This window comes from Hydra vulgaris, chromosome 10 (genome assembly GCF_038396675.1).
Source record: "Hydra vulgaris chromosome 10, alternate assembly HydraT2T_AEP".
NCBI lineage: Eukaryota > Metazoa > Cnidaria > Hydrozoa > Anthoathecata > Hydridae > Hydra > Hydra vulgaris.
The window spans coordinates 33,418,521-33,437,753 of record NC_088929.1 but is presented as its reverse complement, the minus strand read 5'-3'; the positions used below and the strand labels follow the sequence as shown (position 1 = coordinate 33,437,753).

General features: G+C 27.0%; 1 protein-coding gene across 1 annotated transcript; it reads left to right on the top strand.

Annotated features, from left to right (window-relative positions):
- Window positions 1–351: 351 nt before the first annotated feature.
- LOC100203152 (protein unc-93 homolog A) lies at window positions 352–19,170 on the top strand. The gene is made up of 6 exons (XM_065807862.1): window positions 352–453; window positions 1,302–1,702; window positions 2,112–2,300; window positions 5,940–6,271; window positions 18,157–18,424; window positions 18,778–19,170. The coding sequence occupies exons 2-6, from the start codon at window positions 1,345–1,347 to the stop codon at window positions 19,020–19,022; spliced, it is 1,392 nt and encodes a 463-aa protein (XP_065663934.1). The 5' UTR covers window positions 352–453; window positions 1,302–1,344; the 3' UTR covers window positions 19,023–19,170.
- Window positions 19,171–19,233: the final 63 nt, after the last annotated feature.

Here is a 19,233-nt window from a genome sequence, read left to right as displayed (position 1 = left end):
CAAAACTAAAATATAAAACATTGTAAAACCCTACATATGGACATAATAATACAGTTTTGTTACATTGTCACATTAATTAGCTAATAGTAAAAAATTAAATTACTTTTGTGTAAAACGAGACGAAAGTAAAATTTAGTATCGAGTAAATGTATGATGCACTTTATTATGTAGCTAAAAACTAAACTAATTTATGTAAGTAATATTGACTTGAGCTTTAAAGTTAAAATTATTTATTTATTTATTGTTATTTTTTATCACGAAATAGATTTGTGTGGAAAAACATGAAAGAGAACCTCCCACATTATTGACTTTTCTAAGAATAACTAACGGAAACATCAAAATATGCTTTTTGTTTTGTTTTGTTAATTTGTAAAAAAAAAAGGTAACTCAATTACACAGACAGTTTGTTTAAATACTTCATTGGTGTCAATTAATAATTTTTCATTTAAAAAGGTAAATTAATTTATATTCGTTTTATTTAAATATTGTCTCAGTAATAAATAATATGTGCATGAGTTACATATACTGATTATATTAGGATTGAACAATGGTCATATTGAGAAAAGAAAATAGAAGATGTTTGTATTCATTGTCACTTCATTTGTGCGTGAAAATGCACTTAAAAGTACATAAAATCTTAAAGGATTTGGTTATAAATTTATCTTAAAAAATTATCTTAACATTTAGAAAACAACATAATTAATTAATTGTTAATGGTGTAGAGAATTTTTATTTAATTTTGCAGATTTTGGTACATTTTTTTAATTATGCCGAAGTTTATTTTGATCATGCAAAGTTTATTTACCCCCCTATATTTTGCAGAAGTTTGATTAGAAGCAAAGCTAACATTTTTTAAGTATGCTCTTTCTGAACTCAATAATAAACAAAGTATTTGTTTACTCAAATTTTATATAAGGTTTTTAAAAAACTATTTATTGACCCTTTTAAATGGAGAGGTTAGTAAAGCAAAGTGAAGTAAAAACAGATTAAGGAGTGTTTGCTGTGTGCAATACGAGTGCAATACCAATACTCTATACCTGGAAACTTTATTTTAAAATATCGTAAACTGAAATATTGTATTTCCATATTGGTATCAATTAAGTATGTATTAAATATATATATATATATATATATATATATATATATATATATATATATATATATATATATATATATATATATATATATATATATATATATATATATATATATATATATATATATAAAGAGAGAGAGAGAGGCAGAGAGAGATAAATTTATATGTATATGTATGTTTAATTATTTTTAATTTAAATTTTTAGATTTATAACCAGAAAAATAATAATAAATCAATTCAAGAAAAAAATGAATAAGTTAGAAGATGATGCTGACATAAACAATCCTAAGAAATCCTTAAGCTTGCGTTCAAAGACATATAAAAATTTACTAGTTATAAGTCTAGGATTTCTTTTTCTTTTTACCGCATTTCAAGCATTACAAAATCTTCAAAGCAGTATACACAATGATAAAAATCTTGGATTTGTCTCATTAATTGCAATCTATGCTTCGCTTCTAACATCATGCATGTTTGTACCCCCTTTAGTGATTGGTAAACTTGGATGCAAGTACACTGTAGTGCTATCAATGTTTGGATATGTTTTATATACACTGTCTATGTTTTATCCAAGGTATTGGACAGTTGTTCCTGCATCAATATTATTAGGTAATATTTTCTCTAAAAATTACATCTTTTTATTATACCAGTTTGTATTATTATTATACAAGTTTATAAAGAGAAAATAATCTTTAGTGATTTTTAAAAAGATACAAAAAAATTATAAAATAGTATACGTGGATGTGTGCATGTTTGAAAACAGTCCTTAAGTACATCGAGTTATAATCAAAGTCAATAAAACTAGTAAGTTCGACGCCGGCTCTCGCTCATTAAGCGACATTGTTTAGGTAGGAGACTTTAAATTCCTGGTTAAATGCGCGGTGCTCTGTAAGATCGTAAAGACTTGAAAAATATTTAAAGTGGTAAATACGCGGTGCTCTGTAAGATAGTAAAGACTTAAAAAATATTTATTTGTCTAGATGACTTATAACTTCGTTTTTTATAAAAACAAATGTAGGATTTTCTGGAGCTCCATTATGGTCTGCAAAATGCTCCTACTTGACTTCCTCCGGAATCAGATATGGAAAAGCTATAAATCTTTCAGAAGATATCGTAGTTACCAACTTTTTTGGAATATTTTTCCTTATATTTCAAAGTGGACAGATTTGGGGAAATCTCATATCTTCTTTAGTCCTGAAACCGTCAGGTAATTTGTTTATGAAAATTTATTTACATTTATTCGAGCTTGTTATACTATTTATGTGCTTATTGTTTTTATGTAAAAGAAATAAATGTTAGCTCAATAATAAAAATAAACTTTCTTTATTGTAAGAGAAAACTACAACTATGTTTACTGAGAATAGCTTAAATGAGTGTTGCATTTCTAAAAAGCGAACAAAAATATTTTGTATGAATAATGTTTTCTTTTGTCTTTTGTCTAAATATTTTTTGTACCAAAAGTCACAGTCAACTTTGAAAGCGGAACTCTTTGATTTGTTAAAATGATCCATGCTCTATTGAACAATGTGTTTCTGGAATTTTTATAATTCGCATTATAGACGTTTAAAGCATTATATTTTGGAAGACAACAAAAAGAATACATGAATCAAATATCAGTTCTGTTGTTTAAAAGTATATCATACATATGTGCACTTACCACATGCGCAACCTGTTTATGCAATCTATGCAATTTATTGCAACATATGCCAACTATTTAATAAATTGTACAAATTATGATAAAATAAATATTTCAAAAAGACCTTAACAGTTATAATTTAGACTTTAGAAATAAAATCGGCGCGCAGTGATTAGGAATGACTTTAGGCCAAAATTAATTTTTTTGAAAATATTTATTCAAAATTGCTGAAAATTTGCTCTATGATGTAAAAAAGGTAGACAACGAAAGAAGACTATAAATCTTTAAAAAAGGATCAAATATAATCAAGGAGGGGTGTGGGTGTGGGTGTGGGGAGGGTGTGGTTGTTGGGTGGGGAGCGTTGTAAGAAGTTTTTTTATAAAAAAAATGTAATCAAAAAAGAAATTTTGAAGTAATTCATTTTTATCAATCTAAATTCTGTCCTCTATAACTAAATAAAGTTGATGTTTAGTAAACTTTATATTTATTTTATACTAAAATGAAGAAAAATTATATTAACTTTGGCATGCATGCATACATACATACACATATATATATATATATATATATATATATATATATATATATATATATATATATATATATATATATATATATATATATATATATATATATATATATATATATATATATATATATATATATATATATATATATATATATTCACATTAAAAGTTTTGTTCAGAAACGTCATGAAAAACTCTTAAAACATAAAGTTAAAGGTAATTTACGTCGTGTTAACTTTTACGTCGCTAATTTTTTTTATAAAATTAACTTTTTTAAACCACATTATTTCAAAATGGGGCAAGTTAGGGCAGCTAACTTTTTTAGTTTCTCATAGAATGATACACACTCTCTATAAAAAAAAGAATTAGCTTTGTGAAGGAAGTCTAAGGTAAAGAGCCCTAGCTCTTTAAAAATCAGTTTAAAATTGTTTAAATTGCATTTTTTAAATGCATTCCTTACAAGATGTACGAACACATTATTAAAATATTTTCATAAATTAAGATCTAATCATCTATTATCTTTGTAAATAATGAAAATTAAAATGAATGGTTAATATAATGATAAAATTTTAATGATAAAATAAGCTGCTTTCTGTCACTTTCAAACATAAATTAACGTTTAAATATATTATTTCAGTACTTATTTTTTTATACCGTTAGAATCATAAAAAACTGTATTTAAAGTGCGCTACTCAAAAAGCTGTATTTTGGCCAAATTTTAAGTGTTTCTAAATCACTGTGCGACGCTCAACATATAATTTTAGATATTTAAACTGGTAGATTTAGAATTTTTAGTGTTTAAGTTAAGTAACATTCAGAAACGGTGCATTCTAAAAATTTTTTAAAATTCATATTAGTTTCAAATAAGAATGTTTTAAAAAAAATTGCAGTGTTTAGAGCCTGGGACCGGTATTAAACTTCGAATTCGGGACCATTTATCCCAAATGTGGTTTTTTAAAATAGGTCAAAATTAATGGGCACTGTAAAAATTTTATAAAAATTTTTTTTGTGATAATCTTTATTGTAATTAAAACCACTAAAGAATAAATGTTTTAGTAGAGAAAAGTTAAAAAAAATCAAAAAGATTTTAAACAAAAAATTTCTTTTATTGTTGATCCTTTTATATTTTGTTACCATCTCATTTCATTATCAACAAATTATTAATACTATATTTATTATTCCGATTAAAGTTAAGGCAATAAATTCTGAGATGAAAAAAAAATTTCTGAGGTTGTTTCTGTTACGCTAAAAATTACTGGAAAATAGTTTTAAGAGCATAATATGTTTGAAAAAATTAATTAAAACATTTACTTTAAAATTTTTTAATTTTTTTTTAATGTATTATTTTTAGTTGCGTTGTGTTATGTGTCGTCTTTTTAATTTTTTTTCCTAAAAAATTTCAGTATTAATAAGTTCTTCAAATGCCGAATAAAAAACTAAGCCACAGAGTAAAGTTGGTTTAATTTTCGTTGAAAATTAAAAATATATTTTAGTAAAATACAAGAAAAAAGTTTAAAAAAACAACTACGTTTACACTGAACCGAATGAACCGTGCATTTCAAATCTTTCAACGTAGTAACGTTGTTATTCTTGTTAATGTATTAATTCTTGTTAATGTATACGATCATTAACCGTTTACAATATTGACTTATGTTATTTGATATTGTAAACTTTTAGTTAAGGTTTAATGCATATACTAAAAAACATGAGACTGAATAAATGCGAGTTTCATAAGTTCAAGTTTGCATAAAAGCGAAGTAGTTGAAAAAACTGGCGTAAATGAGCACTTGCATAAGTGCACTATTAGACCTTGCAAAGATTGGTAAAAGAATTGTTATAAACGAAAGTTTTCACGTGTACAGCGCATAGACAATTATGCGCAGTGCCTAACTTCCTGTTAGAGGTCCTGCCAGTGAATATAAAAAACGTTTCATTTTGTTTTTTATCGGCTGGAATTTAAAAAAAACATTTAAATAAACTTATTAAAGATTTTAAAAACAATTAATTTAACGGAACTAAATTTCTTTCGTTTCTGATGACAAATAACAAAACTAAAAAATAACAGCAAATCTTTTTGTTTATTCTATATCCACATTGTTTGAAAGAAAATTTAAAAAGTTCTAATCAAAAAAATCAAAATCTTAAAAAAGTTTATTGTATCCAAGCATAATTTAGCATAAATTATCTTGTAGGTTTTCTTATCTAACCCCTATTCTGATATATAGGGATAGGCGCAGCGAATCGGACGTACATTTACTGACTTTGAATAGAAATATGTGCGGTTAGTGTACATACATAAACTGATGGTTTGGGTTTAATCATATAATGTTGAAAATAAAAGGATCATATCATATAATGTTAAAATCATATAATGTTGCAAATAAAAGGATAGTTTTTAAATTTAACTAAATAGAAGTTTGACACGAGAGTCTACCTGTTGAAACAGGCACCTCATAGATTGAGAGCCTCACCCAACATATAATTTTGAACAAATACTGCTCTCGTTTTTTTTTTTTTTTTATTATTATTCTTTTTTTTAACATTTGGTGTAGTGGTATTTGGTATAATTTAAGCTTGTAGATGGCCCACAGACGTTCATGGGACGTCTATAAAGAGTTTTTTGATATTCTTAGTAAATTTTTATTTATTTTAATACCATTGTAATGTACAGTGTTAACTTTAGGTGGTAAGTTTAACTCAACTGGAGCCAATATTGGGGAGATATGCGGAAAAAACTTTTGTCCTCACACTTCCATCTCTTCACATCAAGAAACGACAAAATCAACAGTAACAACACTCATGAGTATTTATCTGGGTTTTGGTATATTGGCAATAGTATTTGTACTTATTTTCTTGGATAAGATAAAAGTTGTTCGTGAAGAAAAAAAACGAGGTGTTTGCGACTTGTTTATTGCCACACTTAAACATTTAAAAAACACTAAGATGCAGTTATTAATACCATTGACCATTTTTAGTGGACTTGAACAGGGATTTGTTTTTGGAGACTTTACCAAGGTAAAATTAGTTTAAAAAATAAAAAATACAATGTTAAATACGATTAAAAATAGTGTTTTTAAAACCTTTTAATTTACAAAATTATTCTGACAACAAAGCTTTAAGTGTTATCTTTTAATGAAGTGCAAATAGGGTTCATTTAAAAAAAAAAAGTATTGTAAAAATAAAAGATTTAAAAATTTTTTAATCAGATAACTTATAAAAGCAATCTTATATAAATCTCATTAGTTTAAAAAATAATAAATATAGAAATCAATTAGAAACTTTTTTTCTTTTAAATTTTTTCCGTTTGTTTTTTTTTTACAATTTTATTTGTTTTCTGAAATCCATTAACTTAAATATTGATTACTTTCGGCTTAGGAGTTAATTAATTTTAAAAAAATAATTTTATTTTAAACTGTTGCAACTTCAGCTTTTATCAATCTTGAGATTAATTAAGTTTGAGATTTTGAGATTTAAAATTTTAAGATTTAAGATAAACAGGGTTCGAGGTCTCTTATTTTTGTTAATTATGTTAAAAATGTTATTTTTCACCAAGTCTTTTTTAGTTTTACAAACCCTGCTGGTTCTAGAAAAATTATCTTCTTAAAAGTTTAAAAATTAAACTCTACAAAGTCTAAGGTAAATAAAAATAAACACAGGTTATTTCTAAAACAGCACTTAAATTAGTCACGTGACTTTGTAAATCATTTTCAAAGATCAAAAATTTTAATATTTATCGTAATAAAAGTTTTAATATTTACAGAGATAAAAATTGAATACTTACAGAGATAATAAATTTGAATATTTATAGCGACACATTTAGACAAAATTACACAAACAATCTTTAGGTGTGTTAGCCACGTTTTAACCTAAAATTTTTTAAATAGTCGCGTTTTAACCTAAAATTATTTTTTTTTTTTTTTTTTTTTTTTTTTTTTTTTTTGCCATATAAATTTATTAAAGTCGTAAAGCATAATATAAATACAAATAGCAGGGGCAAGAAGAAGACATAATTGGTCTTATCACCAAGCCCCTTAGTCTATACCGTAAATATAAGACAACAAAAATTTAAAAACGTAACACTATATAATATAAAACATTTTTATAAAGACTTAATAGAATAAAAATCATCGGTCCTAAAGTCCTACTTTAACTTTTTGTTTTTGTGTTGGTTAAGAAAAATTTTAAAAAAAGAAAAAAAGGAATTTGTACAAAGAAACTATATTACTAATAAGCAAGCAAGCAAATACGCATAATCCTGAAGCTTTCCTTTTACACCAGCATATACCTTTAAATATGTGAATAATTCTTATAAACCATAATTTTATATATATATATATATATATATATATATATATATATATATATATATATATTTTTTTCAAGCCTCATTAAAACTTCAGAAAAAGCTGAGCGCTACGTCGATCATCTGTAGTTTTTGCTTTAATTTATTCTTAAACTCATTTAGCATAGAAATTGTTTTAAGTTCATTAGTTAATATTTTATTCCATAATTTCGGCCCTCTAGTAGAAATTGAAAATTCGGTCGCCGCAAAATAACTTTTGGGTTGGATATAACTGTTATTTGAAAATCTGGTGAGATATCTATTCTGATTTATTTTGAATAATGGGTAAAAAATTTTAGGAGATATATTTTTATTAATTTTGAACATAAATATAAGAACTTGATAGACATTTAATTGATAAACATTCATTATATTTAAATTAACAAATAATGCTTGGGAGTGTGTATAACGGCCCACATTGGAAATGATTCTGATTGCATGCTTTTGTTTATTAAATAGTTTTTTTATTTTATTTTTATTTGTACTGCACCAAGCAATATTTGCATAATTAAGATGGCAATGAATGAACGAGAAATATAAAAGCTTTAAGCAAGTTGGATTTAAAAAAGGCTTAGCTCTGCATAGCAGGCCTATGTTCCTTGAGATTGTATTTTCGAGATATTGTATGTGATCTCTCCACGTCACATTTTCATCAAGAAGCACGCCGAGAAATTTTAAAGTGGTTTCTCTTTTTATGTCCTGATTGGCAATACAAAGTTTTGGAAGTTTCAATGGAATTTTATCTCGGTCATGAAAACGATGGAAAAAAGTATATTTTGTTTTGGTTACATTTAACGATAATTTGTTTGCATTAAACCATTCAGTAAGATTTAATAGCTCTTTGTTTACTGACTTAAACAGAATATTTATATCATTATGTGCATAAAATAGATTTGTGTCATCTGCAAATAATATTGTATCTAGTTCGGTACAAGCTTTGCTTAAATCATTAATAAAGATGAGAAATAGGAGTGGCCCTAATATAGATCCCTGAGGAACCCCACATGTTATGTTCATATTGGTTGTTTTACCTTCATTATAAGAAATGTATTGTTTTCTATTTGACAAATAGCTTTTAAACCACGCAATATTTGTATGTTTAATACCATAGTTTTCTAATTTTGTTAATAAAATGTAATGATCGACAGTGTCAAAAGCCTTACTGAGATCAATAAATACACCTAATGTATATTTATTTTCATCAAATGATTTAAAAATATCATGAACAAGATGAACAATAGCCTGATCAGTAGAGTGGCTCTTTTTAAACCCAAATTGCTTACTATAGAGAATATTGTTTACATCTAAAAAGTAATACAATCTTTTATACATAATGTGTTCTAATAACTTTGAAAAGCATGATAGTATGGAGATAGGCCTGTAATTGGAGACACTAGTCTCATCTCCTGATTTTAGTATAGGTATTACCCTTGCAATTTTAAGTTTATCGGGAAAGATTCCTTGGTTTAAAGAGAACGTAAATATATGCAAAAGCGGAATTTTTAAATAAGGCATTGATTTAATTACTACATTACTGCTTACATCATCAACTCCATTACCTTTATTTGGTTTAAGTAAGTACATGGCATCTAGCAATTCTGTTTCTGTTAGCATATTATTGTCCATTATATTATTATTAGAGTTTAGGTATGATTTGAAGCAAGTTTGACTTTTATTTATTTTTGATGCTAAACTCGGACCTGTGCTAACAAATGCATGGTTAAACGAATTAGCAATTATTGCGTCGTTAATAATTTCACAGTCATTTATAATTAGTTTTTTTGGTAAACAACTATTATTCATATCTTTTTTACCTATAACCTCTTTTATTATGTTCCAAGTTTTTTGTATATCATTTTTGTATTTTAGCAATTGGCTACTATAGTAAAATTTTTTTGAGCGCTTTACAATCGTCACAAAAAGGCGATTATAGTTTTTATAGTTTGTTTCATTTTTAAAAGTCCTTTTTTTAATGAACTTCTCATACAATCGTTGCTTTTTTTTCGAAGATTTTATGATTCCGGGTGTTATCCAGGGATTTTGTAGAGTTTTTGATTTAATAAATTTAGTTGTTATTGGGAATGCTTTATTGTAGTGACATTCAAATATATGATAAAATTTATCATAAGCTTCATTAACATTTTTTGTTTTCAAAACGGGTTCCCAGTTTGTTGTCGATAAAAGGCTAATAAATGTCACAAGAGAAGCGTCCTTAATTACTCGTTTTTTAGTTTTTACTTTTTTAGAAGGTTGATTTAACGATTTTTGTGCTGTTATAAAAACCGGAAAATGATCAGATATGTCTGTAATAAATATTCCAGTTTTAATTTTTACGTTTTTGAAATTATTAATTATAATTTGATCAATTGAAGTAGCAGTATTTTTTGTAATTCGAGTAGGTTTATTTATAGTAGGAATAAATCCATTTTGAAACATAATATTGAAAAAAGTTCTGACGTCTTTGTTTTTGTTGTATTCAAATAAATCTAAATTCAGATCGCCTACGAAGTAAACGCATTTGCCACATAATTCTTCGCTTATAATTAAGCTTTTAATTTGTTTGTTAAATGCTTTTTTATTACCAGAAGGCGGTCTGTATATGACGTGTACAACTGCGTTCTTGCAAGTTTTGTTTACAACTTCTATTGATAACAATTCAAAATCATGCGTAACAGCAAAATAATTTTTGCGTAGTTTGAAATCTAAGGAGTTGTGGATAAAAATGCATAATCCTCCACCTGTTTTTTCAGAGTCTCTAATTTGATGCAAAACTTTATAATTATTAAGTTGAAAATTAGAATTGTTTTCAATTTCCTTATCGCGGCACCATGTTTCGGTTAGACATATAATTTGAAAGTTAATTTTGACACTGAATAAAAATTGCTTAAATTTCTCAAAATTTTTTTGGAGGCTCCTTATATTAAGGTGTTGGATAGATAATGCAGTTGAATTTATGTCAGCAGTAATACATGAGATATCTGAACTATAGTAATAAGGACTTATATAATTATTTATATAATTATTAATTATTTATAACTTATATAATTATTTATGACTTATATAATTATTTATAACTTAGCTTTCAATATATTATATTTCAAATATTACCTTTATTAGTGATATATAGCACAGACTTTAGTCACAAATGAAACGTTTGTTTTTAACTACTAATCAATAAAAATTAGTAATAGATAAATAAAAATGGTAGCATTCACAATTACTTATCACTGAGTAAACTCATCGACACGAAATTTTTAACAAAATCTTCGATAACCTTTTTTTGTCGAAGTTTGTTGCTTCCCTGTTTTCAAAAGCTAGTATTACCAATCCAAATATGTTGCTTCCTTGTTTTCAATAGCTAGTATTGCCAATCTAGAAAGTTACTCATAAACAAGTTCAGACTGTTGTTAATTATTGATTAAATAAGTTTTATAATAGTTTTTTATACGGTGTTACTGGAAGTTTAATAATAGAGTTCACATGCATGCATAAAATGATATTGCAAAATATTACAAATAGTTTTTATTTGCACAAGTCATTGTATAATTGTTCACGGAATGATAATATATCTTGCTCAAGATTGCCATTCACAACATGAGGGCAAGATTTTATAAATTTGTTTGCATAAAATTCTATTAAACTATGCAAGAAATTTTATATAATGAAAAATGAAAAAGTGTCCTGTTTGTGGCCCTAGAAATTGGAATACATTTGATGTAATGCAGTGTTTAGGATAAAAAACATTCAATTTAAAAAAATTTTGTCTTCTCGAATTTAGATTAGTGTTTTAAAGAACGGCTTCAAACGAATCATTAAACAAGTCATTAAACAATCATTAAACGAATCATTAAAGTAATAAGATCAGTTGTTTAACAAGTAACCATAGTAACCATTTAGTTATTAAATCTTTTCTCTCATTTCGCTTGGCCTTGTATATTTTATAAACTTATACATGAATAAATAGCCAATTAATAGCTCATTCTTGTAACTTTTACAGTTGTTATAGAATTAATTATGGTAGCATAAAAAAAAAAAAGGTTTTTGTGATCAATTGAGTTTTAACGGCTTCAGACACGTTAAAATTTCAATTTGATTCTTAGAACGAAAGTGTTTTATTTCATTAAATTGTTTAAAAATTTAAAAAAATTGCTTCTTTGCATACACCCTCAAGTAATATTTGGCGATATCTTAACATACACCCTCTAGAAAAATTTGGCGGTTTAAAAATAAGAAGAGTTTGATTTTAGTTGCTCGCTCAAGAATCTTCCTCTAAAAATTCAAATTTTCTTTCTCTAAAAATTCTTCGAACTTTGATGATAATTGTCCAAAAAGGTCACCAGATTTCCATCTGGCATAAACAATAAAAGTAGATGCGCAACCTTTCATGCTGCGTATTTTCTTTATTTAAATAACTCAATTATCTAGTTGTAATGCCAATACACTGCAAAAATAGATTTAAAATGTCAACTCATGCTCAAAGAAAAAACTTTTTGTCAAAAGTTCTTAGAAAAGTAAAACGAGTAAAAAAGTTTTAAAATAAAACCGCAAACAATTTTTTTTTATTTGTAACTATAACTAAAGCTTTTTATAAATATTTCCTGTGGAGTTCCTCAAGTCTCAATCTTGGGGCCACTTTTGTTACGGATCCATAATTTTTTGGTGGGTTTGGTTTGGTTTGGTGGGGGAGGGATGTTGTAATATTTTTGTATTTTGTACTACCTTTGCGTCTCCTATGTCAAAAAAAAAAGGTTTTCAGTTACTAAGAAATTTTAGGAATTTCAGATTCTGGTGAAGGAGGGGGGACGCATACCTCATCCCCCCCTCCCTTTCCCTCTCCTGGATCTGTCAATGCTTAATTCTTTGGTTCAAATGTAACAAACTAACTCTTAACATTAATAAAACTAAATGGCTTCTTTTCCATTCGCTTTAAAAAACCCTATTTACGTTAAAATTTGCCAAAGTATTTATCGATGAAGCCGAAATAAAAAGAGATTTATTATTGTTATTAAATTTTGAGGATTTGTTCTCGAACGTTACATGGAAACCGCATATTGACTATATTTGCTCGAAAATATCTAAAAGTAACGGAGTCTTTCATTAATCCAGATCATATTTAAACAAAAAACATTAGCCTAACTTTATCACACATTTATTGACGCCTATAAAAATTATTCAAACACAGCTTGGTGAAGCATCGAAAAAAGTAGGTTACAATTCCTTTATCGCCGTCACAAGCATGCAATCTGCTTGATTAATTTTACGGATCGTTTTACTCATTCCAAACCAATACTTATGGAGATGAAAATACTTTATATTTACGGGGTCAATATTTACAACATTTTATATTTTAATTACATGCGGAAAAACAATTCAACTTTACCTATCATTAAAGACTTTTTTTTCTCTAAACCCAATTAATAAATATTTACTTGGAAATAAAATTTTTGTATATGAACCAATTTATAAAACTAAATTTACCAAATTTTGCATTACATTTCAAGCACCATATCTTCGGAATGAAATTATAGTAAGTAAAATAAATTAAGTAAAAAGTATTGTTTGCCTCTCACAAATGATTCTATTGATTAAAATGGTCTTCCGTAAAATACTTTCTATCAAGTTTGCATCATCATAATTAGTATATTGTTACCTTTTTTAATAAAACTTTGTTTCATATTCAATATATCCAATCGCGAGTGAGTAGTGTGGAGTAAATATTTTAAGTACCTGTTTTTTTTTCCAGCACGCAAAACACCGAACTTTGTGAAAGTTTTTATAGCTAGCTTTCTTTTGTTTTCTACTTTTTTGTTTTCTTCGACGAAGTTTATTGAATCTTCGACGAAGTTTAGTCTTATAGAATGAGAGCCTGAATTTGACATAATTAGGCATTTAATTACAACTTTTTATGTAACTTTTATGTTGTTTTTATGTAGGTTTATGTAAATTAGCACCTTCTGATAGAGTTAAACACATACCTACCAACAGTGCCAGTTTGGTATTGGTTAAATGATTGTTGCTGCTAGTTAATTTACTACCCACCACCTGCTGCCACCACCTGCTACCACCACCTGCTACCACAACTTGTAGTTAAGCTGATTTTATATAACAAGCAAGTTCAATTATACTTCAAATCATCAAAACAATACGTATTAAGTTAGGCTTGGACTGACAGGCTGGAAGCAGATATCGTTATGAGCTCCTCATGCTTTAAAAAGCAAGCTTGTTAGAGTTGATTACTTGTAAGAAGATCATTAAAATAGGGCTGCAGTTTGCACCTAATTTTATTGCTAATATGAGATAAAAAAAACCGGTTAGTTATTATTTGCACTGATAACATGGGTTAAAGGATCAAATGACTTTCAAAATGTGCGAAGAGCCATTTAGTTGAGCGGAAGTGGGGTGGGTAAAATATGGAAATAGGGGTGGAATTGAGTTAAACTCATACTACTTTGAAAACTCCGTGACAAGGTAAAGTATTTTTCACGGCTTTGATTACTTAGAAGACAGTTTTATCAGGTACAAAACTGTTATCTATGGTTTTCAATACATAGTCTATGACAATCTCGAAAATTTTCTAAGTTAATGGCTAGATGGGGATTGCAAGTTAAATAATTTTTTTTGTTGTTACTTTTTTTCTTAGGTATGGTATGTGAAGCTGTTTTATAATAAGGAATCTTATAACTGTTGATACGACAATATGTTTTTCTTTTAAAATTATTCGTTCTGTTTAAGTTTAGGTTTGAATTGTTTTGGATGTATAATTTTCTTCATAACAAAACGTCTCTTGATTTTGGAGCCAACTAGAGGTTATATAGTTTGATATTTAAAAGAGCACAGAATCAAGTTCGTTGTCATGTTTCAAATAATTTAATCTTTTTGTATAAGATAATTTTGTGTCAGAGTGTGAATAACGACGTTGTAGTAATCGTTAAAGTTTTTATGGCCAATGTATATGTTTTTTATGCAACGGAATAAAACTGTTATTTCCGACATGTTTTTAAGAAATTGTCTTTTAATATAAAGATAGTTATTCATTTTCAAGAGATATATTAAATTTGCTTGACATACAAATAAAAGTTATGGAGATATTGCTTTGGGTTTTTTCAAAGATACTTGACTTCAGATACTCAAAATTGATTTATTCCAAGATAAATCTAATGCCTTTTGCTCTTGCTTGTTGCAGTATTTGCTGAAAAGGTTTCTTATGTTGTGTGTTAGTTTTAGCTGAAATAATTAGGTCATTGTGATTTACCAGAACATATCATCAAAGTTAATTTCAATAATTTTTTGTGCATCATCAGATGATATTACAAATGGTATGTAGATTTTCTAGTTTTATGTGCCAATAACAGTCTGCTATTTATACTTTTAACTCAACAGAAAAGAATTTTTTGTCGCAAAAATAATTGGAGATTTGTTCTATAGATGGTGGTTTTCTATTGTCTTAAGTCAGATTTGTTTTTTTCCAGGTCAATATATAATCTTAATATCGCATCTTGGCAATAAAATGTGCTGTTGAACTTTGGTATGATAGTTATTGGTACTATCCTTGTAACGTGAATAACTAATAAACGAAAGGCCGTAGACAACTTTTTTAGATATTTGAGCTAAATAACTTTGAACCATAAAGAACACTCTATATTTGAGTATGTTCATATATAGATGGTTAAGCCAAACCAGCCTATACAACAAAGTTGAAAAAAATTAGTTTATATTAAAAAATGATTTATGTAGTGTTTCTTTGCAAACACCAAAATACTATATTTAAAATTTTTAAGTGCACTAAACTGCAATTACTTTTAATTTTTTCGGTTTAGTGACTTTTGTTAAAGACTTTTAAACTTTGCGACAAGTTATCTCATTTCAACATATTTGTTGTATAGGCTGGTTTGGCTTAGTCATCCATATATGAGGAAAGAGTATGTTATGCAAAAATTGCAGTGATTAAAGACTGGGAACAACAAATACCCTTAAACGTTAGCCCCCGGCCCCAAATATGAAGGCAATGAGTCTAAGTTGTTATTTTTTTTCAATCTTAAACTTAATTTATATTTATCGACGAATTTTAAATTTGATTTAATAATCTCTTGTTGGTTGGCTTTGATGACAAAAAGTTTACAGCCACGTCAAATTGAGGGGGTATAAGTTTTACATGGTCATAATTTCAGAACACTAAGAGAATAATAAATGAAATTTATAATCTGCCGATGAATACAAATTTAGTTTGTGATTTCAAAAAAAAAATAACAATTTAAACACATTGCGTTAAAATTTGGGGCTGGGGGTGGAGCTAACGTTTTAGAGTTTTTGTTGTTCCCAGTCTCCAATCACCGCAATTTTTTTACATAACCTCCTCATTCCTCACATATATGAAGATATCCAAATGAAGTTTTTTTCATGGTTCGAAGTTTTTCTGTGACTGTTTCTAAGTGCCCCAAAGACTCTTATTTGTCTAGTTTTTTTCCTCGAACATCAGTTCTTTGGAATTCTCTTCCTACATCTTGCTTTCCTGATTCATGTAATTTGCAGTCCTTTAAGTCGTCTATCAATCGTCATCTTGCTCTACAATCTTCATCTTTTCTCTTGCAGTAACTTCCAACTCTTATAGTGGTTGCTTGCAGCCTTGTTGGAGGCAAAGATGTTAAAAAAATATATAAAAAAAAACAAAGCCTAAAAACAAAAACTAAAAAAAATATGACACAACTTAATAAAAGACAATAAAAACCTCAAGATTTACTAAAAACAAAATTGAGTATAAGAGTTGATTTGAAATAAAAAGTTTCAAAAAGAACCATTTGTTGAAGTAATTAATCAATAATTATTAATAGGATTAAGAGTTATTTTTACACTATTTAAGTTAATAATAACAAGAACAGAAAAAAGCAAACCAGGCGGCTTGTTCGCTTAAGGGAAAAAAAAAATCATGAAAAATAAAAAAATAAATGAATAAATAAATAAATAAATAAAAAAAACCAAAAAATAATATAAAATAAGATAAAAACAAAGTTAAAAAAAACCAAGCCAATATTCCCATAATTAAGGTAGCTGTGAATAAAAGAAAATTATATGCTTTTTAAACAGTTTTAGTTTAAAAACCTTTTAGCTTTATATAAAAAACCAATATTTTTTGATATTTTGTTTTCTATCAAACTTATGTGTTCGTGCCATGAAAGATTTTCGTCGAGAAATACTCCTAAGAACGCGTACGAGTGCTCTCTTTTTATATTAGAACTATCATTACATAGACAGTTTCAAATAAGAAGTCAATGTTATTATTAGAGTAAAGCAAGTCTGTGTCATCGGCGAATAAAATTGAAGTTAAAATATTAGAAAACTTAAGTCGTATATATAATTAAGAAAGAGTAGTGGTCCGAGTATTGATCCTTGAGGAACACCGCATGTGACTGTCATATATTTTGATTTTCCTTCGTTATACGATATATATTGTTTTCTATTTGTTAAGTAACTTTTGAACCAATCAATGTTTGAGTTTTTTATGTCATAATGTTTTAATTTAGCTAGAAAAATGTTATGATCAACTGTGTCAAACGCTTTGCTGAGATCTATGAAAACTCCAACAGTATATATTTTTCATCAAATGCTTTAAGTATGTCATGAATAAGGTGAATAATGACATGGTCAGTGGAATGTCTTGACTTTCCACCGAATTGTTTGCTGTAAAGAACATTATTTCTGTTTAGAAAGGAATAAAGTCTATCGTACATAATTCTTTCTAGTATTTTTGAGAAACAAAGAATTGAAATCGGTCTATAGTTTAAAACGTTTGAAACATCACCAGATTTGAAAATTGGTACAGCTTTTGCAATTTTAAGACAAACGCCTTGTTTTTAAGATAGATTAAAAGTGTGTAATAGTGGAGTAGTTATATATTTATTGATTTTATAATGAGGCAACTACTAATATAACCATATCCTAAACTTTTTTTAGGTTTTAACAAAAACTTTGCATCCAACAGTTCTCTTTCCGTAAGCTCACTATTGTCCATTACATTGGTATTATGAGGATTTATAAAAGATTCGAATTTTACATCTGAGGTTTCTATTTTTGATGCTAAGTGAGAACCTACATTAACAAAATACTCATTAAATTGTTCTGCAATAAAAGATTTATCTGTAATAAATTCATTATTTGATTTAAGATTGATTGGAAGGCTATTCCAATCAATCTTAAATCAAATCATTTCTTTTATGATTAAATTTTTTTTTTTTTAATGTTGGTGTTGCTGAAAGTTGTTTTATTTAAACGTTTTTTGTTAAATCATAATTAAATGGTGTGATTAGTAAATTTAAAAATATAAGGACTAATAAATAATTAAACCTAACCCAGTGGGCACAGTACGTTTTTTAAACGTTCTTTGGACGTTTTTATTAGGTTTAAACCTTATAAAAACGTTTAAAAAACGTTTTAAAAACGTTTTGAAATCGTACCGTGCCCACTGGGAAGCCGCCCATAGTTTTATGTTTTAATGTATTTTATAAAAACTTGGAAACAAACTTGGTGCAAATGCTCAACTACATTTTTTATTTTTTTTAAAAAGGCATTCATAACGTGCGCATTAGGTATTGAAAAAGTTGGCCTAATTATGATTTGTTTTGGAGCAGTGGATGCAATTTTTTCATTACTTCTCAGCAAAATTGTTGAAAAAACTGGAAGACCTGTTGTTATGATAATTGCTGCAATAATTAATTTTGGTTTATTGACAACGTTTTTAATATGGGAACCAACAGACAATACCATATATATTTACTACATTGGTGCAGGTCTTTGGGGGTTCGCTGACGCTGTATGGCAAACTCAAGTCAACGGTAATAATCTTTTAAAATCATATCTTTAGTTAAAATAACATTTTAATACATGCATATATAAATATAATATATATATATATATATATATATATATATATATATATATATATATATATATATATATATATATATATATATATATATATATATATATATATATATATATATAAAGAGAGAGTGAGAGAGAGATCAGATTTGTCTAATAGTTATTTAGTAACTTTTTGTTTCTTCTTTGTATTTGTTGGTCAAGAGAATAAAGAAAAAAAAAAGCTATAACTTATACTACTCTCTTTTTTTTAAACATTCATACTTTTGTAATTTATAGTTATATTTTTTTTACATTTTTATTGCAGCATTCTATGGTCTTCTTTTTCCAACCAACCAAGAAGCAGCATTTTCGAATTATCGTCTATGGGAGTCTCTTGGTTTTGTTGTTGCGTTTTCATACGGCAACGTTTTCTGTACCAACGTAAAACTTTACATTCTTTTAGCAACAATGATCTTGGGTGTTACTTTTTATGGCGTCATTGAATGGATTAGAAATGGCGAAATAAAAAAGAAAAACGAATACCATTTAAACGAGATGATGTCGTCATAAAGTAAAGTAATTTAATAAAAAGGTTTCAACATATATACTAAATAATCATACAAGTATATTAAATCAAAAGTTTCAATTATATATGTAATTTATAATAACTTATTGTTTGTAAATAATTCACGAATGTAATTAACAGAACAATCAAAAATGAAATGTTTTTTTTAGTTTGAATCATTCATAAGCTGATGTTTTTATTTAAATAAAAAAAAAA

Bases quoted from the DNA above. Each gene is read 5' to 3' on its own strand.
- LOC100203152 (XM_065807862.1), top strand. From the start codon at position 1,345: ATGAATAAGTTAGAAGATGATGCTGACATAAACAATCCTAAGAAATCC. The intron at 1,703-2,111 runs GTAATATTTTCT...AAACAAATGTAG, and splicing joins TCCTGCATCAATATTATTAG to GATTTTCTGGAGCTCCATTA. The intron at 6,272-18,156 runs GTAAAATTAGTT...TTTTTTAAAAAG, and splicing joins TTTTTGGAGACTTTACCAAG to GCATTCATAACGTGCGCATT.